This window comes from Pongo abelii, chromosome 18, assembly GCF_028885655.2.
Source record: "Pongo abelii isolate AG06213 chromosome 18, NHGRI_mPonAbe1-v2.0_pri, whole genome shotgun sequence".
NCBI classification, from domain to species: domain Eukaryota; kingdom Metazoa; phylum Chordata; class Mammalia; order Primates; family Hominidae; genus Pongo; species Pongo abelii.
In genome coordinates, this window is record NC_072003.2 from 46012231 (window position 1) to 46031061 (window position 18831).

Here is an 18831-nt window from a genome sequence, read left to right on the forward strand (position 1 = left end):
AGTAAATAGCATCACCTGGTTGTACAAGTCAAATAACTTGTAATCGTCTGTGACTCATCTTGCTTCCTGTACCATCGCAAAGGTCCACAGATACTCCTTGCAAAATATACCCATAATCTCTTCATTTCTCTCCACCTCCACGGGCAACATCCCAGCCAAACCTATTCTCTATGTACCAGCCAATATTATCTTAAAAAAAAACAAAAATCAAACTGCATAGCTTCCCTTCTAAAGCCTTTCATAAGCTTTTTTCCATATTTAAACTAAAAATTCCTTACCAAAGACAAGTCCCCAACAGATCTGGCATTTGCCTCTTTCTCCAGTCTCATGATGCTCATGCTCACCACTTTGTTCACTACAGTCCAGACGTGCCTTTCTTTTAATAAAACGAGCTCCTTCCTCCGCTGAGTCTACGTATACGCTAATCCTTCTGCCTAGAGCTCCCTTCCCAAGGCTCTTCATAAGATAAGCCTTTTTTTCCTTCAGATATCCATATACAGGTCACTTGCTCTGATTCTCCCAGCCCAAGTTACTTCCTGTAATCTACTACAGCTATAATCTGTTATTTATTTACTTATATGCTCAATGTGTCTCCTCCAACAAAATATAGGCTTTATGAAAGTTGGGAATCCTTTGCCTACCTTATTTGCAGAACCCAGAACATTACTTACACAGACTGTTGAATAAATAAAATCGGATAGGACACACATTTATCTCACCACCTTCTCAAAATCCCATTGAATGAGAAGAAACATGGGAAAAGGGGAAGGAGAAAAAGGAAAATATATCTGTGGTGCTGGAAACAAGAAAAAGGTACTATTAATGACCCAAAATTACAGAATTTCAGCAAACTGGCAACCTGATGGTTCTGATAAGAAACAAGAATAAAATAAACTACAATCCAAAAATAGGAGTAAGTGATAGCTGCTATAGAACGGAGAGCTGTTCCTCCCAAAGGAGGATTCTCAAGGATAATCCCAGGGCAGGACAAAAAGTACAGCAAGGGAGAGCAGGCCACCAAGGTGATCATCAAAATAACTAGAGACTATTGCAGTACAGTTGGGCCTATGTATACAGAGCAACTAACACAAGGAAGCTCTCAGGAACAGAGCAATGTGCAAGAGAACTTCAAACCTCCATAATATAGGAAAAAGCCAGCTCCTCACAGGAATGAAATACTGTAAGAGATTTCACATTCCACCCCAGAATGAAGCCTGCCTTATTTTGGCAATAAGGGAATTCACCAGTGTACTGCCTGCTCACCTCCTGCCACTAAACTCCCAATTATACACTGAAGAGACCTTTTGTCAAAACAAACGTTTAAAACAGTGTAGGATATTCATTAAACTTATCTACACTGATAAACCAAGTCCTTCATTTGTATCACACCAACAGTCAATTTAACATTACTAGCTATAAGAAGAAAATAATAGTCGAGAGAAGAGCCAAAATAAAACAGGAAGAACAAAGATAGTTCAACAAACAAGCAAACAAAAAATTAAAACATTCTAATGCATACCTTGAGAGATCTGAAAGGAGATTATCATTAAGAATAAGATTATTTTTGCAGAAACAGAAACACCCATCCTAAAATTCACATGGAATCCCAAGGATTTCCAAGTAGCCAAAACAATCTTGAAAAAATTCAAAGTTAGAGGTCCCACACTTATTGATTTCAAAACTTACTACAAAGCTATAATAATCAAAACAGTGTGGTACTGACATAAAGACAAATATACAGACCAAAGGAATAAAAATAAACCTCAGACATAAACACACACATACAGTCAAAGGATTTTCAATAAGAGTCTGAGACAATTCAAGGTAAAGTACAGTATCTTCCACAAGTTGTAACAGGAAAACTGGGTATCTACACAATGTAGCATAATTCACACTAGCCAAAAAATGAAGTTAGACCCTTATCTTACTCCATACACAAAAATTAACTCAAAATGGATCAAATATCTAAATATAACCACTAAAACCATAAAACTGTTTTAAAAATCATGAAGAAGCTTCATGACATTGGATTTTGGCAATAATTTCTTGGATATGATACCAAAAGTGAAAGCAAAAGCAATGAAAGAAAAAAAAAAACCAGACAAAATGGACTTCATCAAAATTAAACTTCTGTGTATCAAAGGACACTATCAACAGAATGAAAAGGCAATACATGGAATGGGAGAAAATACATGCAAATTATTATGAGATTAATATTCAGAATAATATAAAGAATTTAAAAGTCAACAACAACAACAAAAAAATCCCCAATTCAAGAATGGGCAAAGAACTTGAATAGGTATTTCTCCAAAGAAGATATATAAATGGCCACTAAGCACATGCAAAGATGTTCAATATCACATCAATAAGAAAATGCAAATCAAAACCACAGCAAGATACCACTTCATACTCTTCAGATTATTATAAAAAGCAAAGCAAAACAAAACCAAAAAATAAGTGTTGGTGAGGATGTAGAGAAACTGGAACATTTGTACACTGCTGGTAGAAATGTAAAATGGAGCTGCTATGGAAAACAGTAAATTCAGTCCTCAAAAAATTAAAATAGAATCAACACATGATCCAGCAATTCCGCTGGGCATATACCCAAAAGAAATGAAAGCAGAGATCAGGACAGATATTTGTATACCATGCAGCATTATTCACAATAGCAAAAAGGTTAAAGCAACCCAAGTGTCCACTGATGAATACATAAACAAAATATGGCATATACATACAATGGAATATTATTTAACCTTAAAAAGGAAATTGTCATGCATGTTACAACATGAATGAAACCTTGAGGACACTGTGTTAAGTAAAATAAGCCAGACCCAAAAGTACAAATATTGTATGATTCCATTTATATGAGATGCCTAGAGCAGTGAAATTCACAGACAGAGAAAGCAGAATGGTGGTTGCCTGGGGCACGGGGGAGAAGGAAGTGGCAGTCATTGTTTAATGGGTACAGGGTTTCAGTTTGGAAAAACAAGTTCTGGAATTGGATAGTAGCGATGGTTAAGAATACAATATGAATGCACTTAATGCCACTAAACTATACACTTATACATGGTTAAAATAGTATATTTTGTTATATTTTACCACAACAAAAGTATTTTCAAAATTCTATGAAAAAGAATAAATTAGAAAACAAGATACCCCGCTAAAGTTTAGGTGCTAATAAGCTAAATTTGACATGCTTGATGACAAAATTATAGATGTAGAAAGGAAAATCAACAAAATTTCCTGGAATAAAGCAAAAAGACAAAAAGAGAATGTGACAGAAAGTAAAGAAAAATAAAGGAAAGATCCAAGAAACCTAATAGATATCCCTATGGCAGAACTGCTAATTATCTACCCATTATTCTTTCTCCGCATCTTCTTTAAGAACAGAATCTTGTTCTGTTAAAGAGGACAATATGCCTAAAATAGGTATACATTCTCAAGACTCTCCCTGCAGGTGAGGTGGCATCTAGCTCTAGCCAATGACAGGTAAGTGAAACTGGGTAAGGTTTCCAGAAAGATTTTTTTCAAGGGAAGAAGCATAGCTGGCATGCCCCTTTGTCTCTCTGCTCTTCCCTCTTCTTCCTTCTTGAAATGTGTATAGGATGCTTAGGTGTGCAATAAGAACTACCTCAGAACAATGAGGATAACCCACATCTTCTTAAGGTGGAAGAAAGAGACTAAGTCTTTGATGACATCATTGAGCCAATATCCTTGTACTGCCTATCTTTATCCTTCTTCCAATACACTGTCAGTTTCCAAGACAGTGTACAAGGCAATCCTAACATGATCCTATAGGCATGCCAGAATGAAAAGAAAAGGAAATGGAGGGAAAAGCAATAATGGATAAAAACCGCCTTGAGTTGAAGACCTGAGCTTTCAGATGGAAAGGACCCACTGAATGCCAAGGAAGAATGAGAACAAAATTAAAGTGTGAATGCAAAACAAAGGCACTCTCCACAATAGAAGATAGGAAATGTACATTATGGCTTTTCCGGAAAAGTTTTTCCAGAAATAAAACAATTTCTGGGAAATTTGTTCCAAAAGTAAAAACACATGGGTAAAAAAGAACAAAGACATAGCATGTAAGAAAGAGTGGTACCAGGTGCGGTGGCTCACCACTGTAATTCCAGCACTTTGGGAGGCTGAGGCGGGCAGATCCACCTGAGGTCAGAAGTTCAAGACCAGCCTCGCCAACATAGAGAAACCCTGTCTCTACTAAAAATAAAAAAGTTAGCCGGGCATGGTGGCACACACCTGTAATCCCAACTACTAGGGAGGCTGAGGCAGAAGAATCATTTGAACCCGGGAGGTGGAGGTTGCAGTGAGCCGATATCAGGCCACTGCACTCCAGCCTGGGTGACAGAGCAAGACTCTGTCTCAAAAAAAAAAGAAAGAAAGAAAGAGTGGGATTATCCTGGGAGTACAATGGAAAGAAATCCTAGTACAACAGCTGTACGGCAGACCTAAAAACAATCAGTCTTAATTAGAAGTCAAAGAACTCCATGAAAAGTGTTTTAAAGATGAATATAGATATCATAGACTATATGATTAAGAACCTAAAAGTACAAGCTCAGAGGTAAAGGTATGCATTTTTTTCATCAAAAGGCAAAAAAAAAAACCCACAGTAATCAACTATATAAAAGCCATGTTCCATATAGGAATGTACAGCACTTTTATGCAATTAGCATGTAAGGGACGACGATTCCTTTTCTTTTTTTCTAATTTTTGTATTTTTAGTAGAGATGGGTTTTTACCATGTTGGCCAGGTTGGTCTTGAACTCCTGACCTCAAGTGATCCATCTGCCTCAGCCTCTCAAAGTGCTGGGATTATAGGCATGAGTCACCAAGCCTGGCCAGCAAGTAAAGAACAATACTTTCTCAATAACAGAACCAAACCTCCACAGTCAAGTAATTCAGAGTTGAGGACCACTTATACTACTGAATTAATACTCAATCACTTTGGATTTATAAAAGGTACAGGTGATAATCATTTCTCCATTTTTTTCCCTTAACTAAAAGTGAACTTGTCACTTATAAACTTCTTCGCTTATCAGCCTTAGCCTATTAAATTATATTAAAGAATAATTTGAAAACTAAGTTTAGGTTTTTTTTCCCTTTTTTCTTTCTCCCAATAAAAAAATGAGGAGGTTATTTGACTATTCTTACTCTAAACCTTTTACTCACTGAAAATTACATAGTTAAAATACTAATAAGCAATTATAATTTCCTATTATCTCAACTATTTTTCCTTTCCTTTACAGGAAACTCTAAATTTTAAATTTTATTAAATTTTAAATTCTAAATTTTATGAACCAGTGTCCATTTAGAAATTTACTTTTTCTTCTATAGTTTTTATAATTAAAATTTTCTTCTTCTTAAATTTGAGATAGAGTCTCACTCTGTCACTCAGGCTGGAGTGCAGTGGTGAGATCACTGCTCACTGCAACCTCTGCTTCCCAGGCTCAAGCAATCCTCCCACCTCAGCCTCCCAAGTAGCTGAGACAACAGGCACACACCACTGAGGCAGAAAAATAGGGTCTGGAGGCAGGGAACTAAGGCAATCTCACACTTCAGCTATAACAGGAAATATCCTCTTTATAGGGCATAGGCCAAGAAAATGACTTTGTAACTTTACTTCATCCTCTCCATAGGACATAGGCCAAGTAAATGACTTTGTAACCTTACTTCATCCTCTCCTTTTACATAGGGTGTGCCCCAAATACAGGGTATTTAAACTCACAAAAACTCTGTAACTAACAGGGCCTTTGAGCCCCTATGCTCCAAGCCCACTCCCACGCTGTACTTTCATTTTCAATAAATCTCTTCATTCCTTCCTTGCTTTGTGTGTTTCGTCCAATTCTTTGTTCAAGACACCAAGAACCTGGACACCCTCCACAGTTAACATCACCATGCCTGGCTAATTTTTTGTATTTTTCTTTTTTACAGACAGGGTTTCGCCATGTTGCCCAGCCTGGTCTCGAACTCTTGAGCTCAAAGTGAACTGCTAGCCTTGGCCTCCCAAAGCACTGGGATTACAGGTGTGAGACATTGTGCCCAGCCTGAGCATTTCTTTCTTTCTGTCTTTTTTTTTTGAGATGGAGTTTCACTCTTGTTGCTCAGGCTGGAGTGCAATGGTACGATCTTGGCTCACTGTAACCTCCGCCTCACTGGTTCAAGCAATTCTCCTGCCTCAGCCTCCCGAGTATTTGAGATTACAGGTGCACACCACCACGCCCGGCTAATTTTTGTATTTTTAGCAGAGACGGGGTTTCACCATGTTGGCCAGGCTGGTCTCAAACTCCTGACCTCAGGTAATCCGCCCGCCTCGGCCTCCTAAAGTGCTGGGATTACAGGCGTGAGCCACCGTGCCAGCTGAGCATTTCTTAACACAGTGTTACTGCTAACACACATCTCTTTCTCTCACCAAAATTAATTTTAAACTTTAAAAAACTCATTAATTCCACCAGGCGCAGTGGCTCATGCCTGTAATCCCAGCACTTTGGGAGGCTGAGGCGGGCGGATCACCCAAGGTCGGGAGTTTGAGACCAGCCTGACCAACATGGAGAAACCCCACCTCTACTAAAAATACAAAATTAGCCGGGTGTGGTGACACATTCTTGTAATCCTAGCTACTTGGGAGGCTGAGACAGGAGAATGGCTTGAATCCAGGAGGCAGAAGTTGCAGAGGTTGTGGTGAGCCAATATCGTGCCATTGCACTCCAGCCTGTGAAACAAGAGCGAGACTCTGTCTCAAAAAAAAAAAAATTTTTTCATTAATTCCTGCAATAGATTTTATGTGTACATATTTTCAGCTACACTAAGTTCTATATAGTTTTACTCTACCACCTCCCTATTTCTCTGAATGTTATGAAGGTATAAATAATTAATTAGTATATATGAAAAACGTGAGTTTTAAACAATTCATATCTAGCTAAATCTATTCAGCCTAACAGATTCTTTTCTTCCTGCACATCACAAATTGTGTACAATAATTAAATAAGAGCTTTCAAACTAGTGAAATTTTAAAAATATCTTTTATAGCTTTATTTTTAAAATCAATGAGCTTTAATTATACTTCTTTTTTAAAAAAGATGTTTACTTATGCAAACAAGTCTTCCTTGACTCTGTACTTGTTATATAGTTACCTATCTATCCATTTATGTATTTACTTATTAATACTATATGTAGAAATCATTTTGTGGGGTTTTAAAAACAAACAAGCTCATATCCAAGTATTGTTTTACAGTTTTTCCTTAAATTAACAATGTTTTAGAGATCTTTCCATTTCAGTACATAAAATCTGTATCATTCTTTCAAACTAGCATATACTATTAACTAAAAGATAATTTAGCTACTTAATTTAACCATTCCCCTACTGATTACATCTGGCTTACTAACAACCTTCTGCTATTATAAAGTGTTGCCTTGAAAACCCTAGTAAATGCTTCATTGTGTATATAAACAATTAGGCTCTCTAGGCTACCTACCTACTGATTAAGAGCTCTGCATTCTAGGCTATGTGTATTTAAACCTTTTAACAACTACTGGTAAAACTGGTCTCCAAAACGGCTGTACCAACTTATGCTCCCACCAACAGTATGAGACTATCCATTTTGCCATACTTATGAAAGTACTTAGAAATTCTTTACATTTATGTGAACTGTGGGCAAAACGAATGGCATTTCGTTTCAACTGTATTTCCCTGATAATTAGTGAAGTTGGTTATCTTTCAGATATATAATGTACATTTTCGTTTCTTCTATTAATTCTCTACTACTTTCCTTAAAACTGAAATGTTCTATATCTCACTGACAACATTGAGCACTTGATAAATTGTAGTGACCTTAAACTCTTCTCAATTCTCTACATACTATGGGATTATCCAAGGCAAATCTTACTTCTAAGAAATTTAATTGTAAAAACGAGTATTATTGAGTACCTAAAACTTACCATGCTTTGCAAATGTTGGACATTTTCATATGTACTTCAATCCTCTAACACTGGTACTATAAATCTATCTTATAAACAAACAACAGTTGCTCATGGAGTTTAACTAGGCTGCTTAGAAAGGGACAGAATTTGAATCTGAAGCCAGGTTGTCTGACCCCCGTGTCTGTACTCTACCAAACCGTTTTTGAGGCTTTGAATACTCTTAATCCTCTCCCTAAAATCTTTTCCTCCTGTGGTTTCTATGGCACAGCCTATCCTTGATGTTTCTCCTTCCTTTCTGGTTTGGTTTTGTTGCTGGTTCTTCCTCCTCCTGCAGGGATTTCTGGGCTTCAATGTTTCATCTTCACTTCAAAGTCAAAAGACCACTCTTACTAAACAAGGAAATCTCAGGAAACTCCAAATACAAAATAATAATGAATTGCTTCTTAAAACTCATCGCCATGACTTACATAACATTGTGCTGTTGGTTTTTCTCCTACAGCTCACGTTTCTTCTTAGTTGATCTGACCTGTCTGTAAAATTGGTGCTTGTCACAGTTTAGTCCCTGAACGCCTTCCTCTTCCTAACTTACAAACTCTGCACTGCGAGCTCATCCATTTTCCATGATGACAACTACCATCTAGTCACTGATGGCTCAAAAGTTTTACCTGCAGCTGAGGCTGCAGACTATATGTCCAACTGAAAAAAAAAAATCTGCATGGATGATGTTTCTATACCCAAAATTAAATTCTTCATCTTTCCCCCACAGCTTGTTTTCCCTCTTATATTCTCTTTTAACTAGCAATCCAAGTCAGAGATCTGGCAATCTTCTAAATTCTTCCCTCTGGTTTAACTCGTTAAACTTAACAACTCATTAACACTTGTATCATCTGTTCCTTCTTTTTTTCATTTTGTTTTAGACAAGGTCTCACTCTGTCACCCAGGCTAGAATACAGTGGTAGAATCACAGCTCACTGCAGCCTCAACTTCCCAGGCTGACGTGATCCTCCTGCCCCGGCCTCCCAAAATGCTGGAATTATGGGCATAAGCCATCATGCCTGGCCCTGTTCCTTCTTTTATCTTTGTTGACTTTCTTAACTCATTTCTCATCTGAATCACTGGTACATAAAAGGAGCTCAAAAATACTTGAATTAAAAAAAATAAGCACTTTGTCTCCCTAAGAACAAGGACCATGTCTTATTCATTTTTAGAAACTCAGCACTGAGCTGACACGCCACCCCAAAATAGCTACCGAGTGAATCATCATTTCAGGGTTCCTTTATCTAAACCAAACCCTCAAAGAGTAAGATCCAGAAATGCATTTTTAACAAGTTCTCTGGATGAATCCTATATAGCCAACCCAGCAACCACCCTTAAGAACCAATGAATTATGTTCATTCTCATGATGAGAAGAGAACTGAAACAGTGACAGAAATGGAACTAAACAAGTTTCCTGCCACTTCTATATAGACTTAAGATAAATAAACCTCTCAGACATAAATAAAAATTATTATTGAATCATCTGCTACTATAACCACTCTTTGTCTAACTCAGTATCCTTAGTTAACCTACTGCAATAATCCACTTCTATATTTGTACCCCTACAAACTATTCTCTACACAGCAGCTAGAATGCTGCTGTAGTCTTTCTAAAACTCAAATGAGAGGATGCCATCTTCTCCTCACTTCATCCCACCCCATCTCAGGGACAGTTTCTCCTCACAGTTTACAAACAAAATCCGAACTTCTTACTCTGGTTTACAAAGCCCTATATAATCTAGCCTCTGCCTAGCCCTGTGAACTCATCTTCCACTCTTCTAATCATACTGTCTACACTGCAATCACAATGGTCTTTTTTGTTCCTAAAATATAAAAAATTTTTTCCAACCTTAGAACTTTTGCACTTGCTATTTCCATCTGTCAAGAATGTTCTTCTCCCAGATCTCATCATGGCTAGCCCCTTCTATCCACTGAGACTCCATTTAAATGTCACCTCCTCATAGGGGCCTTCTCTAACCACCCAATCAAAAGTAGCCTTCCAGTCACTTGATAGGACTATAAAGCATTTATCACAAGGTTACATTTTCTCTGTATATTTGTTCACTGTCTATCTCCCACCCACAAGAATATAAGCTCCATGACAGCAGTAAATCTGCCTTAACAGTAGAATTCAGTGCTTTGTGCCCAAAGCTTGGAATAGTGTCTAGCATATAGCAGGTGCTCAGTATATATTTGTAATCAACCTACTCTTATTTCGAGGTCACCACCATATGAAGGTCTGCTTTTAGCCAAGAATAAGTAACAAAATTGTATCTTTTAATATTAATAAATATGTCTATTGAATAAATCCAATTTGTCTACGTTAATGGAAAAGCAACAAGTTCAAACAAAATCATTTTTTGGATATCCTCAGTCAGGGAACTGTAAAATATAGCCAACATGTCTAAAAACGTTTTTCATACCAAAACCAAGTTATATTTTTCAACAGCCACTAGTTTAAAAAAAAAACAAAACTTAAAAGTTGCTGCAAATTTTACCACCATCGTGAGAGAAAAAACTCAAATGTCCATCAACAGGAGAATAGATAAACAAATCTCCATACAAAGACTCCCACTAAGCAATAAAAATGAATGAACTCTTATTGGTACATACAACATGGCTGAATCCTAAATAATTACACTCAGTGAAAGAAGCCAGGCAAAAAAGAGTACACACTATATGATTCCATAAATATGAACAGTAACAGAAAGCAGATCTGTGGTTACCTGGGGTGGAGGTAGCAGGAAGGAGGGATTACAAGGGGAACTAGGACACTTTTGAATTGATGAATGTTCATAATATTGATTGTGGTGATTGATTGGTATATACATACGTCAAAACTTATCAAACTGTGCAATTCAAATACATCCAATTTACTCAATGTCAATTATTACTAAAGCTATTTTTTTAAAAAGTTTTTATATCAGATCAGGTCACTCCCTTGATAAAACCCTTCAATGGTTCTCCACCTTCAAAAATAAAAAATTTGTTACAAGCATTATCAGCATTGTAAGGGACTTAACATTTAAATGGAATGCACATGAAACCAACGTCATAAACTAATTCCAATAGTTAATAAAAGCCAAAAACACTTTAATAGATTTAAACTTTTAACTTCAACAAAAAATGTAAATAGTAAATTACAAAAATTAACTTTACATTTCTACATCAAAAAGCTAAAAATGTATTAAACTCACAGTTACCTGTAGAAGGCGGTGATTTCTCTGAGTGTTTTGCATTTAAAAGTTTTCTGCTAATAAATATGTAACCACAAGGACATGATTTACATGCAACAGGAACCTGTAGGAAAAAAAGAAAAATATATATTATTACTATTTTTCTATTGTTAAATTTCTCAGTGTCTATGTGGTCTCCTCAAATGAATGATAAATTACTTGAAGGAGGAATCATGTATTTATTTAAACCTCAACTCCTTACAACAAATGATCTGAGATGAGTATCATATCACATAGATATTCACATTCTTTTTTTTTTTTTTTTTTTTTTGAGACGGAGTCTCACTCTGTCACCCAGGCTGGAGTGCAGTAGCATGATCTAGGCTCACTGCAACCTCCGCCTCCTGAGTTCAAGTGATTCTTCTGCCTCAGCCTCCCAAGTAGCTGGGACTACAGGCACGCACTACCATGCCCAGCTAATTTTTGTATTTTTAGTAGAGATGGGGTTTTACCGTATTGGCCAGGTTGGTCTCAAACTCCTCACCTCGTGATCCGCCCATCTCAGCCTCTCAAAGTGCTAGGATAACAGAAGTGAGCCACCACACTCGGCCTGATACTCATATTCTTCTACTGCTTAACTGCTTCTACTGCTTAACAAAACCAGGAGGACTATACCATACCAATATATAAAATATACCAATATATAAAAAATAAATGCATATTAAATATGCACTGATGTGAGTGACCAATAGAAAACTGTAATAGGGTCACAGCAAGGGGAAGTATGTGGGGGAAAAAGGTAGCATTTCCTAAAATGTTAGTTTGACAGCATTTTACGGTATAGAACAAATTTGAAAAGGGTGAGTGGGTAGGAAGTCATTAAAGTAATCCCGGTAAAAGATTATGAAGGACCAAGTGGAACAGTGAGAATGGAAATGGAAAAAGGTAGATCTGCCAGAGTTTCAAAGGCAAGAAAAACAGACAAAGGCCCAAACAGATGACTGGTGATAAAGTGGGAAGAAGTGAAAATAACTCAGGATTCTAACATGAGAGAAGATATCAACTACCACTGACAAAGAATAAAGAATAGTTTACAGCAACCAGATTTTTTTTAAATTGTTGTGGGTAGATAGTAGGTGTACATGTTTATGGGGTACACTAATACAGACATGCAATGCGTAACAATCACATCATGGAAAATTGGGTATTCAACCCCTCAAGCATTCATCCTTTGTGTTATAAACAATCTATACTCTTTTAGTTATTTTTAAATGTACAATTAACTTATTATTGACTATAGGACTGGGCGCGGTGGCTCACACCTGTAAACCCAGCACTTTGGGAGGCCAAGACAGGTGGATCACTTGAGGTCAGGAGTTTGAGATCAGCCTGACCAACATGGTGAAACCCCGTCCCTACTAAAAAAAAATACAAAATTAGCCAGGCGTCATGGCACATGCCTGTAATCCCAGCTACTTGGGAGGCTGAGGCAGGAGAATCGCTTGAACCCGGAAGGCAGAGGTTGCAGTGAGCCAAGAGCGCACGCACCATTGCACTCCAGCCTGGGCAACATGAGCAAGACTCCGTCTCAAAAAAAAAAAAAAAAATTATTATTGACTATAGTCCCCCGTTGTGCTATCAAATATTAGGTCTTATTCTTTCTAACAACAACCAGTTTGAGGGGCAAAAGTATGCTGACATAAAAAAAAGAGAATGTAGGAGAAAGCAGGAATTTAGATCCAGAATCTTATATCTTAGTTCCAGGAATGACTCTGGACAAGATATTTAAGATCTTCAAGCTTCTGTTTCCAAATCTGCAAAATACGTAAATTTCCTTTCTCTACTCCAAACTTATAACTGTTTTTTAAGCCAAGTGCTACTGAAAATCACTGAAAAAATTTTTTAGTTTTCCCCATAATCATTTCACCCATATCAAAGTTAATGATCCTTGGAATCAAGACATGTTCACCAAAAGTCTGAAACTAATCTCAATGAAAAAGTATTTACAGAATAATTACAGTAAGAAAACTGCAATTCCCTTTGTAAGATAAATTCCCCCATTTGGCAGTTGTTCTGCTATGTAAAAACTGAGTTAAAATTATGAAGCTTTTTATCTATGTATGTACAGAATGCCTCATGTTATAGAATCTAAATACTTGATCTAATTGAGCTAAATTGAAATTTTGGCAGAATAATTCCTTTTCTTTGTATAAAAACATTGAACAAAGGATCTCCAATTTGTATTTAAGAAAAATAACAAAGAAATCAATAAAAATAATCAAACTCCAGATTTGTCTAACAGCTTGCTTTGTTAAGAATGTAATGAGATCCCTTCAAATCACGACAAAAAAATGCTACATTTTTTAAATAGTGTAAAATCTTTCTAAAATAGATGTCTGACATTTTTTCAAATTTCGTATCTTCATAGAAACCAAGCTCAAAGGCACTGACTCATTTCCTTTACACCTAAACATATCATTAAGGGCATCCACAGTAATGTAAATTGTTTTAAATTAATGCTATCCAAAATACGCAAATGCATGTTCTTACTCAACAGCTCCTTTCCTAATCAGCAAGCATTTTCTTCTAGCTACTGAAACTCAATAAATTTGAATTTGGGTTTCAGTCTTATACAAAAGAACATCATATCAATCCATCTCCAGAATTAACAGTGTTGCAGTTAGATGAGAAATGTACATTTGGCTTTGGGACCCAGAATGCACAAACACTGACTAACTGAATTGATAGGTTGATTTTCATCCACAAATGAAAGTGTTTTATGCTCAATAAACCCTCATGTGCCTGAGTTAATTCATTCTATAGTCCTGTTTAAAATAAAAAGTTCCTTCCCCACAACCTCTGCCCTGGAAAAAAAAAAAAAAAAAAAACACACCACCACCACCATCACCACCCTAGATCCTGTAAAAAGAATTATGAAATAGGTTGGACAACTTCAGTAATATTAACCTCATTTCATTAATTATAGTATAATTTAGATTTTAAACAAACACACTAAAGTTTCTTTAAATTTCAGTTGATAATACTAAACCTAACAGTAATGAAATTCTAATGTTACACTTTCAGGATTTTAAAAGAAAAGAAAATATTCAAAGTATTGTTTACTGATAGTTTACTGGGCATTAATTCACTTTTTGAAAAAAAGATTTAGGTTGTTTGTATGTTTTACAAGTAAAACAGATTTTTTATTTATTTATCTTTTTTTTTGAGACGAAGTCTCATTCTTGTCCCCCAGACTGGAGTGCAATGGTGCGATCTCGGCTCACTGCAACCTCCGCCTCCCAGATTCAAGTGATTTTCCTGCCTTAGCCTCCTGAGTAGCTGGGATTACAGGTGCCTGCCACCACGCCCGGCTAATTTTTGTATTTTTAGTAGAGACGGGGTTTCACCATGTTGGCCAGGCTGGTCTCGAACTCCTGACCTCAGGTGATCCACCCACCTCGGCCTTCCAAAGTGCTGGGATTACAGGTGTGAGCCACCGTGCCCGGCCTGGATTTTTTAAATCTGAAAAAAAAATAAAAAAAATTCTGGTCCTATAGTGTTTCACTGATTTTTTTTTTTTTTTTTTTGAGACAGAGTCTCTGTCGCCCCGGCTGGAGTACAGTGGTGCAATCTCGGCTCACTGCAACCTCTGCCTCCGAGGTTCAATCGATTCTCCTGCCTCAGCCTCCCGAGTAGCTGGAACTACAGGTGCATGCCACCACACCCAGCTAATTTTTTAGTAGAGACAGGGTTTCACAGTGTTAGCCAGGATGGTCTGGAACTTCTGACCTCGTGATCCACTCGCCTCGGCCTCCCAAAGTACTGGGATTACAGGCGTGAGCCACCATGCACAGCCATTTAACTGATTTTTTAAAAGCTCCAAAATAATTATATTACAGATAACTCATTTATATTCTCTACTACTGAAAGAACCAAAGGAACTTATACCAGACATATTTTCTATACATCACATAAAATGTCCTTTAAATTAAAAAAAAAAGCTGCTCTACTTTTTTAAAAAATGAAGGCAAAAACAGAAGCATACACAAAAGATACCAGAAAACTGACAAGAATCTTGAGCACTGATGCACACTAAACAGCTCAGTAATTTTGAGTGATTGATGGATATGAAACCCCTTGAAAATGAAAAGCACTGTGGTTTAAGATGTTTTAGAATGATATGTTCAATAGAAGCCTGCAAAGGAGATGTTATAAAGCAGTTGAAAATCTAGCTTTTTCTTGTTTGCTGATCTCTGTACCCGTTTTTCAAACTTACACACACACACATACCATTAAGTAAATCTAATCAACTGGGAAATCTCAAAGATTTTACATTTATGTTTATAAACTATACCTAAATTCGAATTTAATTTTTTTAGGCAACTTAGAATCATAGCAGTACTCTAATGTTTAGAAAATGGCTTTCTGGATTATAATCATATTCTGGCTTGTAACTTAAGAAGCTAGTACTTTTAAATAATTAGAAAGCTAAAATTAATCCATTATTTCTTCACATAAGGTTCATATCACCAAAAGTTTTAATTAGTCCTTATGTATGTTATATTCACTTAAGTATTTGCAAAAAAGGACAAAACAAACCAACTCATTAAATTATGTACTAGTTTGCTATGGGCGGAATTATGCACCCCCCGACATTCAAATTCATATATTGAAGCCTTAACCGCAATGTGATGGTGTTTGGAGATGGGCCATTTGCGAGATAATTAGGTTTAAATTAAGTCATGAGGGTGGGGCCCTCATGATGTAATTAGGGACCTTTTAAGAAAAGGGAGGGAGCTTGACCCTCTCTCTGCCATGTGAGGACATCAAGAAGACAGCCATCTGCAAGCCAAGAAGAGAGCCCTCACCAGAACATAATCATGCTTGCACCGTTTATCTTGGACTTGCAGCCTCCAGAACTGTGAGAAAATAAATTTCTGTTGTTTAAGCCACCCAGTCTATGGTATTTTGTTATGGCAGCGAAAGCTGGGTAAGCTGATTTTATATGAAAGAATAAATATGGGAGAGGGGGTGTATAACAAAATGAATGTGATCTGTCCAAATAAAACGCTGATCTTGTTTTGTTGAACAGTTTTTCTGAAACTCCTATGTTTATTATCCTTTGCTGTTTTATATAAAAATAGCCATAAAAAACTGGCTATTTTTCCTAAAAGGTTGCTTTATGCCAATTAGAACAAAGTCAGGATTTGCAAATACTTGTGCCTTACAGAAATTGGAATGCATAACGCATACCATGTAAACCTTATACTTCTACACAATTAATTGGAATAATTGGAAATGATTTAAACACTGAAATAATCTCCCACAAACAGTCATATCGCAAAGTCCAGTTTTGTCAAAATTTAACAAATTTAGTTCAGTAGTAAGAATGAAAGTAACTCTTTGGAAAACATGACTAAACTGTTTTTACACTGCATACTGGTATAGCTCCTCCAACTGTATTTCTTGCACAACCTTTTTCTGATGAGCATTTTTACTACAGCCCATAAAGGATACTTAATAAAACATGTAACATGTTTTCCGTTAAAAGATTTGAAAAACCTACAAGAATTCTCCTTGAAAAATGCACTAAAATCAGCTTATTAAAGTCTCCAGCCATTTCAAATTACTCTTGATTTTTTAAAAAAAGGCGGTGGGGGGAGGGGAGGAGAGAAAGGTAGTCATTTTGAAAAAATCCACTCAGTGGAAAAGGAAAAAACACACCCAGATCTACATGTTGGTAACAAACGAGGGCCTTACGAATGGTTTTAACTGAAGTAGTTTTAACTCATTAGATGTTAAGGCTTAAAGGAATGTCTATTATTCCAGTAAAGAATTGAGACACGCTTAAACACAGCGATCACTGAAATGAGATGTTTTGAATTACAACTATTACACCATGAACTCAATGTAGAAAGGAATCGTTTCAAATTCAAGAAACGAGATAGAGAGAGAGAGAGAGAGAGACAGACAGACAGAGACATTCAGACAGACTGAGATATAGATCTGGAAGCAGACAGGCCAAATTTCTAACAGTGGATACTGCGAGGGGTGGGGAAGTAAGGAGCGCCCAAAAAGGAGGAAGGGCTTAAATGGGGGCCTTATTCAATCATGACCCATTAAAAACAATGTAAAGGCAGGATTCGCGATTGCACAGCAAAAATATAATAAATACATGAGGAAGGGAAAAAAATCTCCAAATTCGCCGAAACTCAAAATCATTACACGCGGCCCCCTTTGTCCCACTCAGGCGCCCGCCCCGGTCGCGGAGGGGCCGTTTTGGGGGAGCCCCGCACCCGTCGGAACCGGGAACAAAGCCGCCCCGGCCGCAGGAGGGGCTCTCGGAGCCAGGGCCTGGCCTCGGAGGCGGGCGTGCGGCGCACTCTCGCCGGGGCTGCGGCCCGCAGGCTCCCACCGCTGTCACCGCCGCCGGCGAGGAGAGTCTGGGGCTCCAGACAGCCGCCCGGTGAGCCCACCACAGGCGCGCTCCTCCAGTGGCCGGGACACAGCAAGAAGGGGCTTGGCCGTCTGGCCGCCGCCAGGTGGACTGGCGGGCCACGGCCCCGGGCTTTTCCCGGGAAACCCCTCGGTGCAGCCCGACCGGCCCCGGACCCCCGCCGCAGCCGGCGGGCCCCAGGATCTGCCCACCGCTCGGCCGCCGGGAGCCCGGCAAGGCCCCCCTCCACAGACAACGGCCGCCAAGCCACTGCCGCCCGGCCGCGCGCCCGGCCCCCGGCACCCACCTGTTGGTCGCACTCGGGGCATGATTTGGTGGCCATCTTCACTTTCTTGGCTCGAGTTGCAGACATGCTCCTCTCCCTCAGCGGCGGCAGCAGCGACGGCTCGGGCTCCTCCCCTCGCACTTCAGCAGCCCGGCCTCCGCCCGCCCCGTCCCCGCGGGCCTCAAACAAGCCTCTGGCGGGTGCGCGCGTGCGCGCGTGCACGAGCTAGCGCGGGACCTGCGCGCCAAGGGGGCGGGGCGGAGCGTCGGCCGCCGGCTCCTGGGGACCGCGACACGCGCTCCCACGGCAGCTCGCGACCCACACCCCGCCCGCGAACTCGCCCAGAGTATCACGAGAGGAGAGGAGACCCGCCCCCCCTGCACCGGACCGCCCCGTAGCGGCAGTGGCCACGCCTCCTCTCGGCCTGGCCGACTACGAGGGGGCAAGGCCTGGGCGGGACTCGGCAGCAACGGGCGTCGAGTTCGACCAACAAATGCATACGTAGGGCGGGCCGTAGTGCTGGGCACGCCCCCTCCCCACAGAGAACGTGGGAGCGAAGGCTAGGGAATGAATGGTGAAGGGCATAGCGTGGATCCTGGCATTTAATAAACTTAAGTAGATGTTACCAAGGCTAATCATTGAGGAATTATGATAGACTTTTTATGAGAGCACTGGACCCAGCAGCAGAGTGAAAATTCATTTATTTATTCAATATATAATTGCCTAAGTCCCACTGTCAGGAAAATTTGAATAAAATGCAGTGTCAGCCTTCAAGGAGCAGCCTAGCTGTGTATACCAGTGCTACTCACTATCAAGATGAGGGATCAGTTGTTTTTCTTTTTCCAATCTGTCCGTGACTGATACTTACTAAATTAACATTAAAATTAAATTATTCGAGGCTGGGCGCAATGGCTTACGCCTGTAATCTCAGCACTTTGGGAAGCCGAGGAGGGCGGATCTCTT

At 38.9% G+C, this 18831-nt stretch overlaps 1 protein-coding gene across 9 annotated transcripts in view; it reads right to left on the bottom strand.

The window, feature by feature from the left end:
- C18H16orf87 (chromosome 18 C16orf87 homolog) overlaps positions 1-18831 on the bottom strand; it is a 72701-nt gene that overhangs the window by 43414 nt on the left and 10456 nt on the right. For 3 of the 9 annotated variants that reach the window (XM_054533847.2, XM_054533852.2, XM_054533851.2), the window contains exon 2: positions 11174-11270. In XM_054533847.2, the coding sequence (XP_054389822.1) occupies positions 11174-11270 (97 nt within the window). Of the gene's footprint in view, positions 1-11173; positions 11271-17889; positions 18347-18831 lie in introns of those variants that run through there. The other 6 variants (XM_054533849.2, XM_054533853.2, XM_024234012.3 and 3 more) reach the window with 4 other exon arrangements.